This window comes from Paroedura picta, chromosome 3 (genome assembly GCF_049243985.1).
Source record: "Paroedura picta isolate Pp20150507F chromosome 3, Ppicta_v3.0, whole genome shotgun sequence".
NCBI classification, from domain to species: domain Eukaryota; kingdom Metazoa; phylum Chordata; class Lepidosauria; order Squamata; family Gekkonidae; genus Paroedura; species Paroedura picta.
The window spans coordinates 82,977,937-82,998,008 of record NC_135371.1 but is presented as its reverse complement, the minus strand read 5'-3'; the positions used below and the strand labels follow the sequence as shown (position 1 = coordinate 82,998,008).

Sequence of the window (20,072 nt, the reverse complement as noted above, 5' to 3'; positions counted from 1 at the left end):
CACTCCACTGTTCATCATATTCTTATGGTGGTTTCTTATTAACCATGTTAGTGAGTCTTGTCATTTTTGCTAAGTCCGCTAGTTTGTCTAGCCATGTAGAAATAGCTGGGGTCTCAGTCGCCTTCCAGTGCTTCGCCCACACCAACTGCGCCGCTGTAGTTGCATGGAAGAAGAGGATTCTAGAAGAACTCGGTAAAGCACTTGGATGAAAACTTAGCAACATCTATTCAGGCTTCATTGGGTATCGCATTTTAAATATTTCCTGTAACACCATATGTATTTTAGCCCAATACTTTTTTGCTTTCTCACAATTCCACCACATATGATAAAAGGAACCTATTGCTTTATTACATTTCCAACATTTATTATCAAACCTATCTGAAATTTTTGCGATAACCTTTGGAGTAATATACCATCTATAAAACATCTTATACCAGTTTTTCCTTAAAATCTGGCTGTTGGTTTGTTTAGGAATTTTGATCCATACTCATTCCCATTCCTCCATAGCAATTATGGAGCCCAAATTTTGCACCCATTTAATCATACAGTTCTTTACTTGTTCCGACTCAGTCTCATATTTCAAAAGTAGTTTATAGATCTGTCCCTGTAAGTGTGGTTTTTTGAGCAATAACATGTTTTCGAAATCACTAAGAGGCGAGTTTTTGTCCACTCGAATCTCAAAGTCTGTTTTTAGTCTAGCTTTCAATTGATTGTACTCCATCCTTCTTTGTTTAATACTTGCAGACTCTTAAGCTCACCTGTTCTCGTTAACAAGTCCTTATACTTGGGCATGTTATTCTTTTTTGCTGCTGTCTGGAAAAATACCCCTCTATTGGCGATTTTAATAGGTACGATGAAGAGCAGAGTCTTTTTTCGTATTTGTTCCAGATCTTTAAGAGAGATCTTGTCCAAAAGTTGACCTTAGGTTTTTCCTTTCTTTTTGTTTTCAGGGAGGGGCAGAGCATTTCATGAAAACTTTGCTTGCTATCTGCCTTTTCCAACACCAGGGCAGAGTCTGCACTTACTTTTTTTATTCCATTGTCAATCCTGTTGAATTCAGACCGATTTGAACTCGAGTCTTCCTCTTCCCCCCCATTGCCCCATTGAAACAGGAAAGTCTTCTGCACGTGGTTAGGGAGGCTCAGAAGAGGGGGCGGGCAAATGGAGACTCTTTCTTTGTTTTCTTGAAGGGGGGGGAGAGGATCCAAGAAGTCAGAGGAGGGAGGAAAAAAATATTTTCTTTTCTTGAGGTGGGGGGGAATGAAAAAGGCACACAAAAAAATCCAAGGCCAACATAAGTTGACAGAACTTAGGGGCTTCTCCTTTAAGGCAGGCTTGTCACATGACCACCTGGAGCCAATCACAGGTGCTCTACCGCGGAGGAGAACCCAGATTCAAAACAATGTGATTTTCTGAATATATTCAGGATTTTCAGCACTCCAAGATAAAGCACAATAAAGGTAGGGTCACTCCGGATCAATTCTTCTTGCTGCAGAAGGAAAATTAAAATCGCCCCAAATCCAAATGGAAATCGCATTCTGTGTAGAGGGCAGGGACTGAATCGATCTAAAGGTAAAGGTAAAGGTATCCCCTGTGCAAGCACCGAGTCATGTCTGACCCTTGGGGTGACGCCCTCTAGCGTTTTCATGGCAGACTCAATACGGGGTGGTTTGCCAGTGCCTTCCCCAGTCATTACCGTTTACCCCCCAGCAAGCTGGGTACTCATTTTACCAACCTCGGAAGGATGGAAGGCTGAGTCAACCTTGAGCCGGCTGCTGGGATCGAACTCCGTGCAGTTTACACCCAGGTCTCTTGTCATTGGGTCAGTTATCCAATCTGCCACTGCTGTCAGTGTTGCCGCAGGAAGGTATAATTTTAAATTTGGGACTCTCTGTCCCCCTCTCTTCTTGTCATCTTGTAAAATTTTAAAGGCAATTCTTGGCCTCTTATAATTCCAGATGAACTTATTTATTTCAGACTGCCATTTATTTACCATGGAGTCGTTGATGTCTATTGGTAAAATTTGAAAAAGGAAGTTAAATTTTGGTAATATTGACATTTTTACTGTGGCCATTCTTGCTGACCATGAAAGGGTCAAGCTTTTCCACTTCTTAATATCCTGTTGGATTTGTAGCCAGAGCTCCCCATAGCTGTTTGCAAACTGGGCCTCAGAACAGTTTCCGATTTGGACTCCTAGATATTTAACCTTCTTAGGGTTGATCTCACACCTTAATGTCCTTTTGGTTATCTCTATATTCGAGTCAGATATACCAAATAGCATAATCTTAGTTTTAGAGAGGTTTACTCTGTATCCAGAATGTTTCCCAAAAGTGTTTATCTCTTCAAACAACAATTCTAAGGTGGAGACTGGATTGGTTAATACACAAACAACATCATCAGCATAACTTTTGAGTTTAAATTCTTCTCCAGCAATCATGAGTCCAGAGAGCTTTGCGTTTGCTCGAATTTTACGAGCTAGAGACTCCAATACCAGGTTGAATAATAGGGGGGAAAGCGGGCATCCTTGTCTGGTTCCCTTCCCAATATGAATAGGGTCCTTAGTTAACATTCCGTTAACTGAGAACGACTAAAGATGGCGCTGTGCTAGCCTGGTTTGTGCCGGGCTCTTGAGCCATGCTGAGGCTCAGGAGCAAATGCACCTGGCAGACCTGAGCAGATACGCAAATCTTGCTCGCCGGTCGCTCCAGGAACCAGGAACGGCATCCTGAGGGTCCTACAGATCCGTGGAGACTGAGTTCTCCGGATCGCCATGGCATGTGCTCAAGGTCATGATGGTGCCCTTGTCGTAAATAACTTCCTAAGCCTGAAACGACCAGCTGACCCTGCATTCCTCCCAGATCATCTTTTACCAGACTGACAGGAGCCGGAGTCTGCAAAAGTAAAGACTGTGAGTTTTCTGGCTTTTCTTTTTTTTCCCCCTACAAGCTCTACTCCCCCCCCCAACCAATTTACAAGGGAATCCTTTCGCCGAACGGGAGACAGCTAAATACACTCGTTAATCAAACAAAGGGAGAGCTTAAAGAAAAGAGAGACTTTAAAGATCTGTTGGAGAGAGTTCAGTGGGGGACGCTGACTTGATACGGAGATCGACAAACTGATAATTTTCGATCGCCCAAGCTCCCGCGAGACCTTACGAGACTTTCTGTTTATAATCTGTGACTGCCTAGAACTATGGAAAAATTAACTAAGGCACAGCTTTTCCATTTGTTATGCGAAGGGAACTCAGCGATACTGAAAGCAGTCAACAAGGTGGAAAAGGAAATCCAAAAGACCAAGAAAGAGCTCTTAGACAGAACCGATGGTTTGAAAAAAACAGCTGATTAAAACACAACTCAGCCAACAACACACCAAATGAGAATTCAATGTCTGGAAGTTAATCAACAGGAGGGGGAAAGAGCTAGGGACGTAAAAATCAAAAGCACCTTGGAAGAACTTGGGAAAACAGATTTAAGGAAGGAAAGCACCGAAAACCTGGAAGTCTATTTAGAGCAGGAAGTGATTTGGATCAACAAAATAAACAGAGTCTATTCAAAGGCGACAGCACGCAGGAAGCAATCAGGAGATATCTCTGTGCGACCAGAGGAAGAGATCCGGATTGACAAAGTATACAGAGCCCACTTAAAGGCGACTGTAAGCAAGAATCAAGTAAGAGACTTTTTTGGCCCTGATAGAAAGGCAACCAGAAATACTCTATGTAGGAACCATCAGGCGACACTGCTGAGTTTGGTGGATCAAAAAACACAAATACTCCAAGACCCGCAAGCAGATACATCATGGAAAAGAACACAATTTCACTTTCTGCGACCACCTGAAGAATGTGATGAATAGTGGAGCATTCTCTTGGCTTCCTGTGGGAAAGACAGCAGCAGTAACTCTTAGGTCAGGGCCAATATATGAAGGGAACTGACTTTATATTACCCAAGACAATAATAGAATATATTCTTATAATAGATTATACTCTCATATGTATCAACAATTACTCTGTTAAGAAAGATGGTAATAACTTCTAGATCAGGATTAATATGTGATGGGAATTGAACATGTATGCTAATATGTATGCTAAAAGAGGACGGCAAACTATACTTTCATATGTATCAACAAGACAGCAGCAGTAACTCTCAGGTCAGGGCCAATATATGAAGGGGACTGACTTTATATCACCTAAGATAATAATAGAATATATTCTTATAACAGATTATACTCTCATATGTATTAACAATTATTTCGCTAAGAAAAATGGTAATAACTTCTAGATTAGGATTAATAGGTGATGGGAACTGAATATGTATGTTAAAAGAGGATGGTAAACCATACTTTCACATGTATCAATAAGTATTTGGTTAGTTGATTCTTCTTTTTTCTTTATTGTATGGTATACATGCATAGACGATGTATAGACTGTGTACTAATAATTATTTATTAGCTAGTCATTTTCTTTTTCTCTCTTTACCTTTCTGTAAATGCCTTATATAACAACAACAACAAAAAAATAAAATCTTAGAACTAAAAAAAAAAAACATTCCATTAACCAAAATTCTTGCCTCTTGCTTAGAGTATACGTGCTTAATTAGATTCCAAAAGTTGTCCCCACATTTTAGTTGGGTGAGCGTGGCCAATAAAAACTTCCATTGCACCTTGTCAAAAGCTTTTTCAGCGTCTAAAAACACAAAAGCCGCTTGAATTCCTTTAGTACGGACCACCTCCATTGCATTAAGGACAAATCTGACGTTGTTTTTCATATGCCTCTTGGGCATGAATCCTGTTTGGTCTGGGTGGATGATTTCATTAAGGCATTTCTTCAGTCTTTCTGCTAAGGCCTTAGCGAAAATTTTATAATCCACGTCTATAAGCATTTGGCGATGATGAGTTCATACCTTCTTTGTATATGAGTGTTATCGACGCTTGCTGCCACGATTTGGGGAGCGATTTTCCAGAATTGTCCACTACCTCATTCAGCATCTGTGTCAGAACTGGTAATAATATATGATTTAATTTCTTATAATAGGTTGCGGAAAGGCCATCTGGGCCTGGAGCCTTGTTTAATTTCATAGCTGTTACCGCTTCGGCCAGTTCCTGAGCTGAGAATTTCTGATTTAATATCTTTCGTTGCTCATCTGTAAAGGTTAGAGATGGGGTGCCTCCAAGGTATTCCATACTGTCAGGTATAGTTTCTTCATCTGTTTGGTATAAATTTTGGAAAAAGTTTGAGAGACACTGTTGTATTTCCGGTTCTGTATGAAAGTGATTGTCTCCACATTTAAGGCTGGATATGACAGTTTTGTTATGATTTCCTTTTGATTTATATGCCAGCCATCTTCCAGGTTTGTCAGCATATTCAAAGTTCTTTTGTTTTAACCAATCCAATTTTTTCCTCATATCTTCGGTTTCCAATCCATCTCTTTTTAGTCTTAAGAGAGTTATTTGTTTGGCTGTCTTCTTAGACGGATGAGTTTGGTGTTGGAGTTCTAGTTGCAGAATTGACCACACAATTCCGTTCAGCTCTTTTTCTTTCTTTTTCCTTTTAGCGCTGTTCAGGCTTATCAGTCTTCCTCGTATATATACTTTACTCGCATCCCAGACCGTGGATAAAGAAATCTCTTTTGTGCAATTGAGCTCGAAGAATTCTTTTAAGTCAGCTTCGCACAGATTCAGATTTTCTTTGTCTTCTAAGATATATTCATTCATTCTCCATCTTCGCATACCAGCTCTGCAAAAGGAAAATTCTGCCCATATTGGGTTGTGATCTGCCAAGGTATTAGGGAGTATTTCAATGTTTGCCACTTTTGGTAATAACGATTTTGAACACCAGCATCGGTCTATTCTGGAGTATGAGGAGTGTTGAGAAGAATAGAAGGTGTACTGGTTGCTTTTAGGATGGAGTTCTCTCCAAAGATCTATTAGTGAATTGAGGTGAATGTTGCGCTTGGCCGATTTCAGAAAATATGCTCCCTGTTGGTTATGTGATTTGTCCAACGAGGGGTTCATTACTGCATTAAAGTCTCCGATTATAATCCACTGTTCAGTAGTAATTTCTGTGTGCTTTTGAAAAAACTTTTTGAAGAATTTGTCCTTTGCATTGTTGGGACTAAAAAGAGCTCTGGGAAGGTTGATGGTGTTAATTATGGCAGGACCCCCTGCCTCACAGACAGGCACACTGTCTTCTACAACCAATGACACCCCTCAATATTCTAGGCTTAAGCCAAAGCCACTGCTAAAGTCTGCCAAGCCAGGCCAGACCCCATCTTAGAAATCTTGCTCTGCCTTAGGTTCTGAAGTACAGCCTCTGCCTAATCCAGGTGCCTCCTGGCTCAAATCTTGCTCTCCATCTACCCCCCCCCCCATTGTATTGCTTATTGAGCGGACTGGCTCCATCCACCGCCGTCGGCGGTGCTGCAGCGGGCGCCATTGTGGAACTCGGCCCGCCCGTGTCGGAGGCGTCAGAGCCCCGTAGCCTCCTCAGTCGCTGCCGGATGCACCACCGCAACGGGACATTGCCCCCTCGCCCCACCCAGCCACTGCCGCCCACTGGAGGATGTCTTGGGGCCGCCGCCACCAGCGACATGCTTAAGGAGCCCCCAGCGCCGGTGCCACCGCCCTCCACCATGGCCTGCCAGCCTACCGCACTCCAGGTAGGCCACGAGCCCCCGGCCCCACAGCACAAACCCGACCTTGCCAAGGCAGCCCACAGAGCCCCGCCGCCCTCATGGCCTGCCCTCCTAGCGCCCACTGCATTTTGACTGCAGTGGGCTTTTTTACTAGTATTGTTATAAAAACAGACTCTGAAAGAGAGGATATGTGGGATAATTGAGAAGACATTTGAATGTGCATGCACTATGGAAGAAACAGAAGATTTCAAACTTACACTTGAGCATTTTCACAGCAACCCTCACTGTGGACTGTGTGTGAGTCATACCATGGGCTATGGCTTCCACCACTCGACCAAATGCCCCTGAGCCCAATGTGCGTCCTGTTTCAGAGAGAGAGGTAAACATAAATGGAAGACCTCACAAGACAGCTAAATGGAAAATGTTAAACTCTTAACTGGAAAAATTAGATAGCACAAACTATTCCCCTGGGAAATGACTAAAGCTGAGACTAATGTCTGGCGAAAACCTGATTTCTGCCTGGCTGGTAAGGCAGCAACTCTAATGAATGATCTAAACGTTGGTATTTGCTTACAATGCTGTGTGTATCCTGCATGTGGCCACTAGATGGAGAAGGTAATCACTATTGCCACAACAACTCATTATTCTTAGACTCAAAGACAGTTTCCTTCAACTAAACATTAGAATCAGTTTTCATACTGAAATAAACAATTTTTTAAAAATGGATCTGTATGTTTTGAGCTACTGTTTTGACTGACCCAAGGCATAGTTGCATAGCGGTCAGAGCGTCAGTCTAGGCTTGGGGAGACCCAAACCAATTCGGCACAGAGGTGAACAATGCATGCCGCCTCCTGCTTGCAAACATGCAATAGTAAGCCACATACTTGCATGTTTCCTGACAGGAGATTCCTCCTGCCATCTCGTCACGGCTTTTCCCTTCCCAACAAGGCGGCAGAGAAGCAGGAAGCATGGAGAACCCCCAGGTCCCCCACTCTCGCTCCTCGGGTTGTCAACCAATGGTTGCTGTGGGGACTCAAACTTTCATTTCCCCCGAGCCCCAAAATTAATTTTAAAAACACTAACGCATAGCCACAGGGACATGCCACAACAGTAAAGCAGGTTTTTAAAAGAATTTATACTTCTGCATTGCTATGGGATCTCGCCACAACAATAAAACATTTCCTTAGATCTCTTTTCAAATTCTTTGTATATTTGGATCTCTTTATATTTGGGTAGATTTCTGATAGGCTGGCCATGGTAATTGGACCCCAATGACTGTGTGTTCACAATCAAGATTTACAATAAAGAGTATGGATGCTAAGCCAATAGGGAGAGGGCTGATGCATCAAACGCTTCCCCCTTTCCCCGTTCATACCCCACCACCAGAAAACACAAACAGGAATGTGTTTTAGATTGGGTTGCTGCCCAATCCCAATATTACTGTGCACATTGAGGAAAGGAGAAAATTTTATTTGAACTGAGGGCCTGTTGCTTTGCTATCCCATAGCAACGTGGACTGTGCATTTTTCCCAAATCTATCCAGAAATGGAGAGGGGAGGGCAGGTGCAAGGGTGGGCAAAACATGCAGAGACTGTAGCGTGTTTCTCCTTCCAGACAGGTTTGCCCCAGTTTGTACCTTATTGTGCATCATAACAACAAAGGGGGAAGCAGATTCTACCACTTTCCATCATTGCACAGCAAAAAGGACAAAAACTCATGCCACCCATGGAGAGCTACTGGTTGCTGCCAACGTCATGTGGATGGAGCATTAAAACCCGCAAACAATGAGAAGCCAGGCAGAGACAAATTCCTCATGCAGAAAGGATCCCGCGTTCAAATGTCTATTCAGTAGAACAGGGGTAGTCAACCTGTGGTCCTCCAGATGTCCAGGGGCTACAATTCTCATGGGAATTGTAGTCCATGAACATCTGGAGGACCACAGGTTGACTACCCCTGAACTAGAAAACTCAGTGACTGGCCAGTCATAATTTTTCAGCCTAATATTACCTAGTTCAGAGTAGGGACAGGAATTCTCTGCACAATGGTGGCCACACTAGAATATCACTAATTCCTTGTGATGAGGCAGTTAGTCCCATCCCTTCCTGGGTCCAGATAGGGGAAGATTCTCCCCACCGGACATGGTCCACCCTGGATTACTACCTCCAAACAAGACAGCCGGGGTGGAGAGGTTCTGTTGCGCCTCTCAGCAGAGGGGTGGGGAAGGTTATTTTCATGAAAGTGGGATTGCATTACAATGAAATTCCACCTTTGTGAAAATTAATTTCCCAGTTGGCCATGTGCCACCACAAAGTGTCGCCTGGGCCGCTTTTTTATCCCCTTTGTTGGCAGGGAAGGAGGCAGGGAAGGCGCCATGTCTGGAATACCCATCTCTTCCCTTTGCACATGGGTCTAGCCTGAGATAGGCCCCAATGGTGCCCATGACAGGGAAGGGAACACTGGAAGAATCTGTGTTCCCTTGCTGTGGGACCAATGAGGGCCTTATTTGGGCCAGGCCTGGGCTGGTGTCGACATCATCTGAAATCAAGGATTAGTCCTGCTGCCAGATGAGTGTTGGCCCAGCATTTTTACCTCAGAGGCTAATTTCACATGGCGGCAGCTGCACTGGGCTGCCGCTGGTGGATTGCTGCACAGCTGTATCCTCCACAACTGTCTGTATCCCCCCCGTAAAACAAAACAGCAGCAGTTTAGTTCCGCTGCACAGGGGCCCCCTAAAGGAGGTATCTTTATTTTGCAGGAAGGTGGGATTGCTTGGAACACAATCCCACCTTCCTGCAAAGGGAAAATAAATGCCCTGGTCCACTCCACAGTGTGGCAAAGCGCCGCAAAGCTGGCTAGTGCATTGTTTGCCCCCTCTGGTATGCCATAGGATACGGAGGAACCAGACTCTGCAGTAGGCTGAGGGAACTGGGAAATTTCAGTGTTCCCTTAGCCTGGGGCTTCTGGTGGCAACATCATATAGATGCAGGAATTTGCCCTACTAGAATATGGCTGCCCTCTTGGCCTTTTCCGCCCATGCAGTATCAGCCAGAGTGACATCTGAATACAAACTACAGAGATCTTCAGAAGGCATTGCAAAGCTTGCTTGCCAGGGTTTTGATGGCATTTAAATGACAGGAATTTTTAAGATGGGGGCTATGAGAGATTTGGGGCTTGTTATATTTATTTTCTTTTAATTGGAAATGTTTCTAAATATTTGAAACAATTATTGTAAACATCTCTTAAATCAGGGGGAAAGGTGAGGTAAAAATGTCTTAGTCACTATATTATATCAGCTCAGGTATATTTTGCCCTTCACAAGCAAATACAATTGCCACAGATCTACAAGTATGAGAATTTGTGCTTGGGGACCTTAATATAAAGGAGTATAACCTCATTTGTTGCTTACCTTATCCACTAGGCCCTATACAGCACGGCCTGCTAGCTGCAATGAGATACTTCCAGCCCTCACCAAATGTTTTTGTTTTCCTTACTCTTTTTAAAAACTCTGTTTGCTTTTATCTTGCAACTCCAAGGGCCAAGCTACACATTGCCATTGGTATGGGCAACCAGGCCTCTCCCAAAGCCATTTCAGCTTGGAGAAATGGTGCAGGAAGAAGGGCTGAGGCCCTTCTTCCTCCTCCTGCTGTATTCCAGCTGAATCAGGCTCAAGTACACTTGCTTGAGGTTATGTCTTGTAGAGACTGTAGACTGCTGCTTGAAAATGTGGCCATTGTTAGAGCAAGGAACGCAGCTGCTCAATACAGATGACAACAGCAAAAACAGAGTACTTCACATAAGCTGTCCAGTGGTTGAAGAGGCAGCAGAGAGAACCTGCCCTTTTGATGTTGAGTGACAGTAGCTGCTTATACTCTGAGCCTTTCTCTGGGTGTATCCCTCCCCTTACCTAGAACAAGCTTGTCCCGGGAAAGCTCCCAGCTGCAGTCATAAGGCAGGTGCATCGGGTCCACATAGATATATTCATGACCATCGGAGCTGACTGACTCAATCACTTTCCAACGGATTTCATAGCGGGGTTTCTGGAAAGAGGATAAAAAGATTTTACAGAAGGACTGTGCTATGCAGGAGGCTGTATAGTTGAAAGATAAATCCAGGACACCTAGCAAGAAGGTATCTCCAAGTGCCATCTAAGCAGATCCATTCAGAATCCTACTCAGTTCTATTAAATGGGTTTTTCTCCAAGGAAAAACTTTCAGGTTTGCGATTTGTCAAGGGTTGCTTTCATACTATCTAAACAAAAGCACTTCAGTTTTTGAAAAGTTGCATTTTTTCCCCTCCTAAAACCTCAAGTTATTGCTGACTACAGTTTTTGTTTAAGTTGGCAAATTGTTGTGTTGGTGAAATGGTGGTTTATAGTATCTGGAAAAGCTGTTATATGTTTTAAGATTATTTTCCTACCAGTTTTGATGAGAAGCTGAGCTCCAACAGCCCTCTGGACAGAAGCTTTTGGAAGAATCACCCTTGATTTGTATTCCAGATTTATCTTAAAGGGTTTTGTCTCACGACTGGCATATTGACTTCTGCACCAGTCGAACATCGAATAGGCCAAAAGTTATGGCTTCATCCTTTGCTTATGCAAATGGTTGCTAAAGGCACTTAGGGTCAAATTAGGTGAAATGCGGGAAGAGCTGTTATTGGTAGTGCAATTCTGAGTGAATTATACCTTTTAATGTCCACTGAAGTAAATTTGTCAGCAGCAGCCACACTATGGGAGAGGATTTAACTCTTTCCCCTTTATATGCTCTTTTCATCCATGTTCTTTGTGGATGTGCTATTTGTCCTACTGGGGACAACATATAGGCAACCAGTCCAGAACAGACCAAACAGCAGCTCAGGAAAGGATTAACCCCTCCTCCTCTGTGCCCCAAACTGAAACAATCCCAATCTCCTACTTTTTACCAACATTCTGGAGATAAATTCTCCAATCTCCTAGCATTTTAGTGAATTTGATCCAGACTCTACATTGGTTTAAGTGTGTGGAACACAGAAGTTTGCCAGTTCTCCATAGTTCTTTCATTTTGTCACACAAGGGAGACAAAGTTGCTCTTACTTTTCTCCACAAGACAATGAGGATCACCAGGAAAAGAACCATGATCACCAGCAAGCCCAAGATGACTGAGATGATGATTACTTTAAAGGACAAGTCTAAAACAGTAAGCACACAGACAATAATCAGACTTCTGGCTTGAGAATATGAAAGAGATCCTGCTGAATACAAAAATACACTGTATTTATTTATATTTGGCGTTTAGGTTTTTTTAAAAACAAGCCATAGGGACCTTCAAAGTGGCTTTATATAAATAAAATATGTTTGTGGAACAATATACATAAGCTCTAGCAGCAATAAGTTCAATTCACATCGGAAGAAAAATAACTAGCAAGATCACATTTTTCTGTTCTTTTTTGGTTCCTCGTGTACAAATTCATTCTTGATTTCAGTCAACAGCATTTAATAAAACATTGTGTAATTCATTCTCTGGAGGCATTCTGAGCCAGGTGTTATGTGAGGAAAGCAAGTGACATCAAAAGAAAATATATAATAGGTACGAAGCAAGTAACATTTTTTGCACTTATTTGTCATTTTCTTTTGATCTTATTTGAATGGGTACAACAGTTTTGCAGCACAAAATCTGTAGTCATCATCTAGTATATAGTTTGTTTATATTTTGTCTTTCTCACTGGGAATCAAGCCTGATTACATTTTTTAAAAACCCTGTAATATAACAGTATACCATGTGCAACAAACAATTCAATAACACAGGATTACAAATTTGAAAAACAGTGCAATAAAAACAATGTAATATACAGTGTACAATGAAATAATCTAAAAAAACTACAACCATTATAAAAATGCCCTCCTGAACAATTTATAAAAGAAAAATTCTCTCGCTTGTTTTTATAATAGATGTGGAATTTCCTAATAAAGTAATCTTGTTAGAAGAACTACTGATCACACAGAATTTCTAAAACAACAATTAAAACATAGATTCTCTTATTCATATGATGCTGAAATGTGTGTTCAACAACAGTGGAGTTAGACTGGGTGTGCAGAAGAGTGGTCATATTTATTTATTGACAAGCAGCTTGTGGTGGGTAACAAAGACCTCCAGTAAAACCCCCAATAAAATCAACCCATAAAACTCCATCATGCCTGGCAGCTAAAACCCTCAATCCCTTCCCCCAGTCAACAACATCCTGGCTCAGGGGTAGTGAGGAGAGGGCTGATGACCTGGCCCAGCCTGGGGAGGGACCCTTGATCTTACCCGTCCTGGCCTCAACCAAACACCTGGCGGAAGAGCTCTATTTTACAGGCTCTGCGGAACTGTGACACATCTGTCAGGGCTCTCAGCTCTTTCAGGAGCTCATTCCACCAGGTTGGGACCAGGACTGAAAAGGCCCTGGCCCAGGTCGAGGCCAGGTACACCTCCCTTGGACCAGTGATCTCCAATAGATTAGCTCCCAGAGAGCAAAGAGCTCTGTGGGGCGTATAAGGAGGTAAATGGTCCCTCGGATAAGTGGAGCCCAGACTGCGGATGGCCTTAAAGCTCAATACCAAAACCTTGAACGATCTGGGCTGCAACCGGCAACCAATGCATGTAACTGAAACACCATTACATATCCAGTCTCTCATTCCTCAAGGCAGGCTGCCGTTTGCTTTACTTTTGGTCAGCCTTTACTATGGTGCAGCATAGTATTGAGCATTTAAAAAATGTGATATTGGATGTACCATGAAGCAAGCAAGGATAAAATCATAGTGCTCCCAGCACAACGCAGACTTCTTTCAGAACTGTGTGAAGCAAATGTGAAAAAAAAATTAGCTACAGAAAAGGTAAATGAAGCTCCAATAATAATTACTGGCATTGTTTGCAACATAATTATGATGGCATTAATTCAAAATGAATAGTTTATCTGCAAACATTTTGTTGTGCTTCAGATTTTCTGAAGAATACACTAAGAACAAAAACTCAGGGACTAGGTGGATTCTCAGGTGCCCCACCTGCAGTTTCACCTCTGCTAGCAAGACAATGCAGCACTTTACTTCTTTCTCCCTCTGAAGCAAGGAAATAACATTTTACAATGTACACTAGCAAAATGTTACTGGTTGCTTTGCTGCCCTCTGTGGGTTGATTTATTAGTGGAAAGAAGGAACAATTAATCTGGTCACCTCAGTTTTTTTCAAACCTCTATGTTTTTGGGTAAATAAGATAACTAAAGGATAGGGATGGTGAACCATACAGTAGACCTGTTGGCTAATACTGGCTACTGACTAACTGAGAAAAATTGAATCTGTTAATTCTTCACTTTTTAAATAGGACCTGCTTTAGGATTTTATTTTCTGAGTTGATGCCATGGTACTATGGGACCTTCAGCTTTAGTTAATTTAAAATCAACCCTTTTATGATTGGAATATTAGATTAGACAAGATGTATATGTTGCAGACACTCAGAACAGTTCCCATAATTCCAAAGGAAGCTACAAAGACAAGGAAACACACAAGTATTTAAAAGGCATGTGTTATGAGACTCACTGTATGGCACCAGGGTGATGTTCTGAGCATGTGTGCCCAAAGCATTTTGAGCAACACAACTTATAAAGACTGGCTCATCTATTCTGTGGAAGTGCAACTTGCTTGTCACAGTGTAAATCATCAGGTCCTCTTGGTATGTGAAATTTGTCTGCAGATCCATCTCTCCAGAGGCATTTCCCAAAATTTTATTTGGTTCCCCATGACACCTTTTTGTGGAAGGGAGAAATCAGTGAAAGATAAACTGAGGGTTATGCTTAAATGCATTTCTTGCAAACTGCTCATGCATAAATGACTTCATAAAATTGCCAAACACAAAAGAAAATCTTCTCAAAATGAGTCAAGCAAAGGCCAAACTATCCATGAAATCTCAATATTTTATTTAAATCCCAAAAGATTATATGGTGCTAGGACATAAATATATGTCTTTCCCAAGTGTTGTGGGGGCCCTTATATAGCACTTGGGAAAGACTTTATATATATACTAGTATTTAAGCCCATTTTATATTTAAATAAAATGGGTGCTAGGTCCCTGTTCCCGGGGGCTGGGATGCTGCGGCCACCGGCCCGTGACCTGAGGCGTTCTCCCAACCGTGGGCTGTTCCTGGGGCTGGGAGAAGGTCGCCCCCCCCCACCAGCGTCCCAGGGCCTTCTCCCGGCCCCAGGAGCAGCCTCGCTGCATCAGCTGTTCCCGGAGCCGGGAGAAGGCCGCCACCTACCGCGGCCTCCCCCCCCAGCGGTAAGGGACTCAGGGCGGGAAAGGATGCGGCGTCCCTGTTCCTTTCCCTAGGTGGAGGAGAACCTGCAACTTCGACGCAGTGTCCCTGCTCCTTTCCCTAGGTGGAGGAGAACCCGGGCCGGAGGACTCACCACGCGGGCTGCCTGCTCTCTCTGCGTGGCAAGTCCCCGGCTGGGCCAAGCAGCCAATGGGCATTGGAGGTTTGGCCCTGGGTGGACACTCGGAGGGCCCAATCAGGAGCCGCGAAGCAGCTCCTGATTGGGCCCTCCAAGTTTTTATCCCGGACAGGGCCTGCCCTAACTCCTCCCAAACAGCCCTTACCACTTTATTTAATCCACTCCGCAGGAGCGGTTAAAGATATGTGTTTGTGTGTGCGTGTGTGTGTATGTGTATATGTATGTATAAAAAGTCTTTCCCAAGTGCCATATATATTTTTTCCTCACACCATTTCTATGTTTGAAAATGGGTACCTATCTTTCTCCCTATGGGACAACCATTTTCAATTATGGAAAGAGTCTGTTCCTTTCTCTAGTGTCACAACCCTCATTTAGAGCATCCCACACTTGGCTGCTTTTTAGGGCCAAATAACAAACAGTTCAGTGGTTCCTATATTGTGTGGTTTGGAATTATAATATTTTATTTCTAAGCATATAATAGAAACAGTTCAATAGAAGTTTATAGAAGACAATTTGTTATTACAAACAACCTGTGTAACAACAGTTCTATATTTTGAAGTGCATTTTTATGCTATTTTTTAAATTTATAATTAAACTTATAGGCTCACCCCTCTTGGGCCAGTGTTATAATATTGTGACTAGCAGTGATGGGAAGGGGGATATAAATGTATCTGACTTTCTTTGCACTTAGAAAGGCAACCATCTTAGAGCAATGATAGATAACTGATGGCATGTGGGGCAAATTTGTCTTTCAAAGGATGCCAGATTTATTTGGTGTTGAATGCACTAGTGTCGAGGAAGAAGAGAGGATAACCGATGATAATAACAGAATAAAATTGGAGTCCAGTAGTATCGTAAAGTATCTAACAAAATTTATTCCAGCAAAAGCTTTTGCGAGTGTCACTGCTGGGGCTACCAACTTCTAGGTGATGCCTAGAGTTCTGAAATTGATCTCCAGACTACAAATTTCTAGACTACAAAGATTAGTTCACCAGGAGAAAATAGCAGCTTCAGAGGGTGGACTGTGGCATCACATCCCTAGTGAGTTCCCTTCCGACGCTATACTTTGCACACCCCTGTTTCTGCCCCCAAATCTCCAGGAATTTTCCAAACCAGACTTGGCAGTCCCAGCCACAAATCACTGAGCAGGACAGATTAAAAAACAGGTCAGCAAGAATGAAGAATTCCAAACACGATGGTTTAAAATAATCCAATCCTGATAGGTTCAGTTGGGCAGCCATGTTGGTCTGAGACAGCAGAAAAAGTGGCACTTTTATAACTCCATTGACACCTTTAAAACCCACACAGTTTTATTCTGGCTATAAACTGGACTGAATTCAAACTTAATCCCATCATATGAAGATTTTTTAAAATGTTACTGAACTGACAAGATAAAAAAATAACCTCAAGGTGAATGATGGAAAGCTTAACACAGATGATAATTGAAGTTGTCCTATGTTAGCATAGATCATGACATGTAACATAGTTAATACAATTTAGGTGTGGAGAATCCCATGACATTTTTTTATTGTCACCCATTTACATTCCAAACTCTACACACAAAAGCACTGAACATGCACTAGGGAAACTATCTCCTCACCATTTGGCATTGTTGCAAGCATACCAGTAAACCTCTGGCAGGGGCATTCCTTCTGTGATGCATGTCACTGTTTGCTCCCCACTGGTAGAGTTGATGTTCTCTATGAGTTGAATCACCTTAGCTGAGACTGGTGGTTATACGGAACAAAACGAAACAGAGTGATAAGTAAGCTGTTAGAAGAAAGCATTCTGAAATCAGTTAACAACTCCAGATTATTATTATAACATCTGCCATTTTAACAAGAAGAATTTTAACATCAAAAAAATGAATCTTATGATCTCCCCCTCCCATCAGAGACTCTGATACAAGTTTTAAGTTTAATTAACTGGACTGATTTCAAGTGAGTTTAGTGTATTTACACGTCTGTAGTTCATAGAATATTTTGAGCTGCTCTGAGCCTTTGGGAGAGAGCAGCATACAAATCTGAAAATAAAATAAAAAATAAATGAAATGAAATAAAGACAGGAAGGTCTGGGTAGAACTAAACAGTCTGAACAATAGAGGATCATCATTAATGATGTGCTTTTTCCACTGATGTTATATATATATATATATATATATATATATATATATATATATATATATATACACACACACACACACACACACACACACACACACATACATATAGCATTTTATTCCATCTTTCACTTGTCAATTTGAATGCATTCATAATTAAGCTAGAAGAAGACATGAAAAATCACCATAGATTTCCTCAAGTAATATTCCTGTAGATGAGGAGGGAACTAGCAGGGTAGAAATGCTAGGTGGGTGGGTCTACTATTATCTTTCATTCAACTAATAATTCTGCCTTGCAAATACTACCTACTGGATCATTTAATTTCTATTTTGACCTAGTTGGAGTCTAACACTAAAAGCCCAGGTGAGAAAACATCAGCCTTACATGAGGCGTATTTGGTTGAGAAAACTGGCATCCATGGGCATTGTTAAGCATTCTTCCCCCCCCCCAATAAATATCTTCTAGGAGTGCCTTTCTACCTTTCTCAGCAAATGCAGGTTTCAGAACATACATTTGCCATGATAATGACTATTTTGTCTGATGAATTCCATATATCTTTTATACTTGAATACTGGACTATTACTTGGGGTTATCTATATATGGATGGACAATGTTTAACTGGCAGCATTGGCTTGAATGGGCCCCCACTCCATTTGAGGTGTGGACAGATCATAAAAACTTACAAGCACTGCACCAGCCCTGAACTCTGATGGCCAAGCAGATTCGGTGGGCGGAGATTTTCTCCCGTTTCTCCTTCGCCCTCAAACATTTGCCAGGCCAACTGAATTTTTTTGTTGATGCACTTCCGTGCCTGCCGCAGTATGAGAGTAAGAGGGAGCCATTGGTGGACACTATCTTCAGCCCCTCCCAACTGGGTTTGGCGGCAGTGACGTGTAGTAAAGCATCAGTGGAAGGGCCCTCCCCAGGGGGTTGTGTCCAAAAAGACTTGGCTCAAAACAAAGAATTCGCCCGCCTCCGCCCCTCTCTTCAGGAGAAGGAGGGGGTGTTTTGCAAGGGCAGCTAGGCTGTGGGTGGCTGAAGGGAGGAATTGGTTGGAGGGGCAGAATGTCAGAATCCTCTGGTTTCTGCCATGAGATTTATGTTCTGAGTCCATCGAACTGCTTTTAGCCTTTCTGTAACCATGTTGGAATTTGTAACCATTTTCATGTTCTGTCCCCTTGTTAGTTTAGGCGCCTGCCTCAAAGTCAGTGCTTTCTGCCCAGTTATCTGTGCTGGCAGGGTTCCCAGACTCTGCACCTAGGTTTCATGGTATTATGCTGGAGGACGGGAAACTGGGGTCTGTTTGTACTTTCCTGATCTGAATTAGCCAGAACTGTCTATGAAGTCCTAAGTGACACAGCTTGAATTAACTTCCATCTTGAAACAAACTGGAGTCTTATTTACATCAGACATCAGAACAACCATGGCAACACACAGGCACAGTGTTGCACACCAACAATGCCTCCACATTCACCATGCACAGGAACCTAACAATGTACAAAAATAACAGAACAGCAGCACCTTGTACAGCATGTAGATCAAGTACAATCTGGTAGCCAAGAAATATACATGTGGGACTCCAACAGAAGATTTCAAGTTCTGCTAAGAAACACAGTGCCCATGCAAAGTGAATGTGTGTTCAGTCAGGAAGAGAGAAGGGGAGTGAAAATGGAAGCCACTGCTACACATTCACTAGAAACAGACCTCAAAGCTTTCTAGTAGATCAAGTGGGAAAGACCATGGAGACAAGAAGTAGTACATGAAGATATGAGTAATGTGAAGAGACATGTTGAAGTGACTACTAAAGAGCAATTTTCACCTTCAGAATGCCTGCACAGGCACAGTCATGTCAGAAGTAAAAAAGAAGAAAAGGTTGGTCACACGTGAAGCCAAAATCCTTATTTATATAAACTATTCTATATATGCCCAGACTAGTTTAATTACATTTACCCTATATCCTGGTATATTTGCATGGAGTATTTAGCTTATCTAACAGTACCTACAAAGGGCTCATCACAATTATTATTATTATTATTATTATTATTATTATTATTATTATTATTATTATTATTATTATTATTATTCAATTTATTTCCTGCCACTCCCTACAGGCTCGTGGCGGGTAACAGTAGTCTTAAAATCCCCCATTAAAACCCCCACTAAAAGACTATAAAAATACCCAACACGGCAGTAAATACCACTCTCCCCTGCCTGAACAAGGGCATTGGGGGATGGAGGGTAATGATGAATACTTCAAACCCCCAGGAGAGGCGATGTTCTTCCTCACCAATCCCAGCCTCAACCATAGACCTGGCGGAAGAGCTCCGTTTTACAGGCCCGCAACTCACCCGGGAGCTCATTCCACCAGGTAGGGGCCAGGACAGAGAAAGCCCTGGCCCTGGTTGAGGCTAGACGCACTTCTCTGGGGCTGGGAAGACCAATACATTTTCCCCCACAGAGCGTAAGGCCCTGCGGGGCACATAGGACGATAGGCGGTCCCTCAGGTATGTGGGTCCCAACCCATGTAAAGCCTTAAAGGTTAAAACCAAAACCTTGAACCAGATCCGGACAGCAATTGGCAACCAGTGCAGCTGCCTCAGCACTAGCTGGATGTGGGCCCTCCAAGGACAAGGGTGGGCCCACGTAGAGCAAGTTATAGAAATCTAATCTGGAAGTGACTGTCGCATCGATCATTGTGGCCAAGTGGTCAGGGGACAGGTAGGGCAGTAGTAACCGGGCCTGGCGAACATGGAAAAATGCCTGGCCCGCAACTCTCTTGACCTGCGCCTCTATAGTCAGGGAGGCGTCGATGGTCACCCCCAAATTCCTGGCTTGGGGCGCGATGATGAGTCCCGCCAAGGTGGGTAA

General features: G+C 42.7%; 1 protein-coding gene across 2 annotated transcripts in view; it reads right to left on the bottom strand.

The window, feature by feature from the left end:
• PDGFRB (platelet derived growth factor receptor beta) overlaps nucleotides 1–20,072 on the bottom strand; it is a 162,456-nt gene that overhangs the window by 48,157 nt on the left and 94,227 nt on the right. For both annotated transcript variants that reach the window (XM_077326586.1, XM_077326587.1), the window contains 5 exons: nucleotides 16,685–16,811; nucleotides 14,173–14,378; nucleotides 11,695–11,789; nucleotides 10,531–10,663; nucleotides 6,884–6,988 (listed from right to left, as the gene is read on the bottom strand). In XM_077326586.1, coding sequence (XP_077182701.1) covers nucleotides 6,884–6,988; nucleotides 10,531–10,663; nucleotides 11,695–11,789; nucleotides 14,173–14,378; nucleotides 16,685–16,811 — 666 coding nt within the window. The remainder of the gene's footprint in view (nucleotides 1–6,883; nucleotides 6,989–10,530; nucleotides 10,664–11,694; nucleotides 11,790–14,172; nucleotides 14,379–16,684; nucleotides 16,812–20,072) is intronic.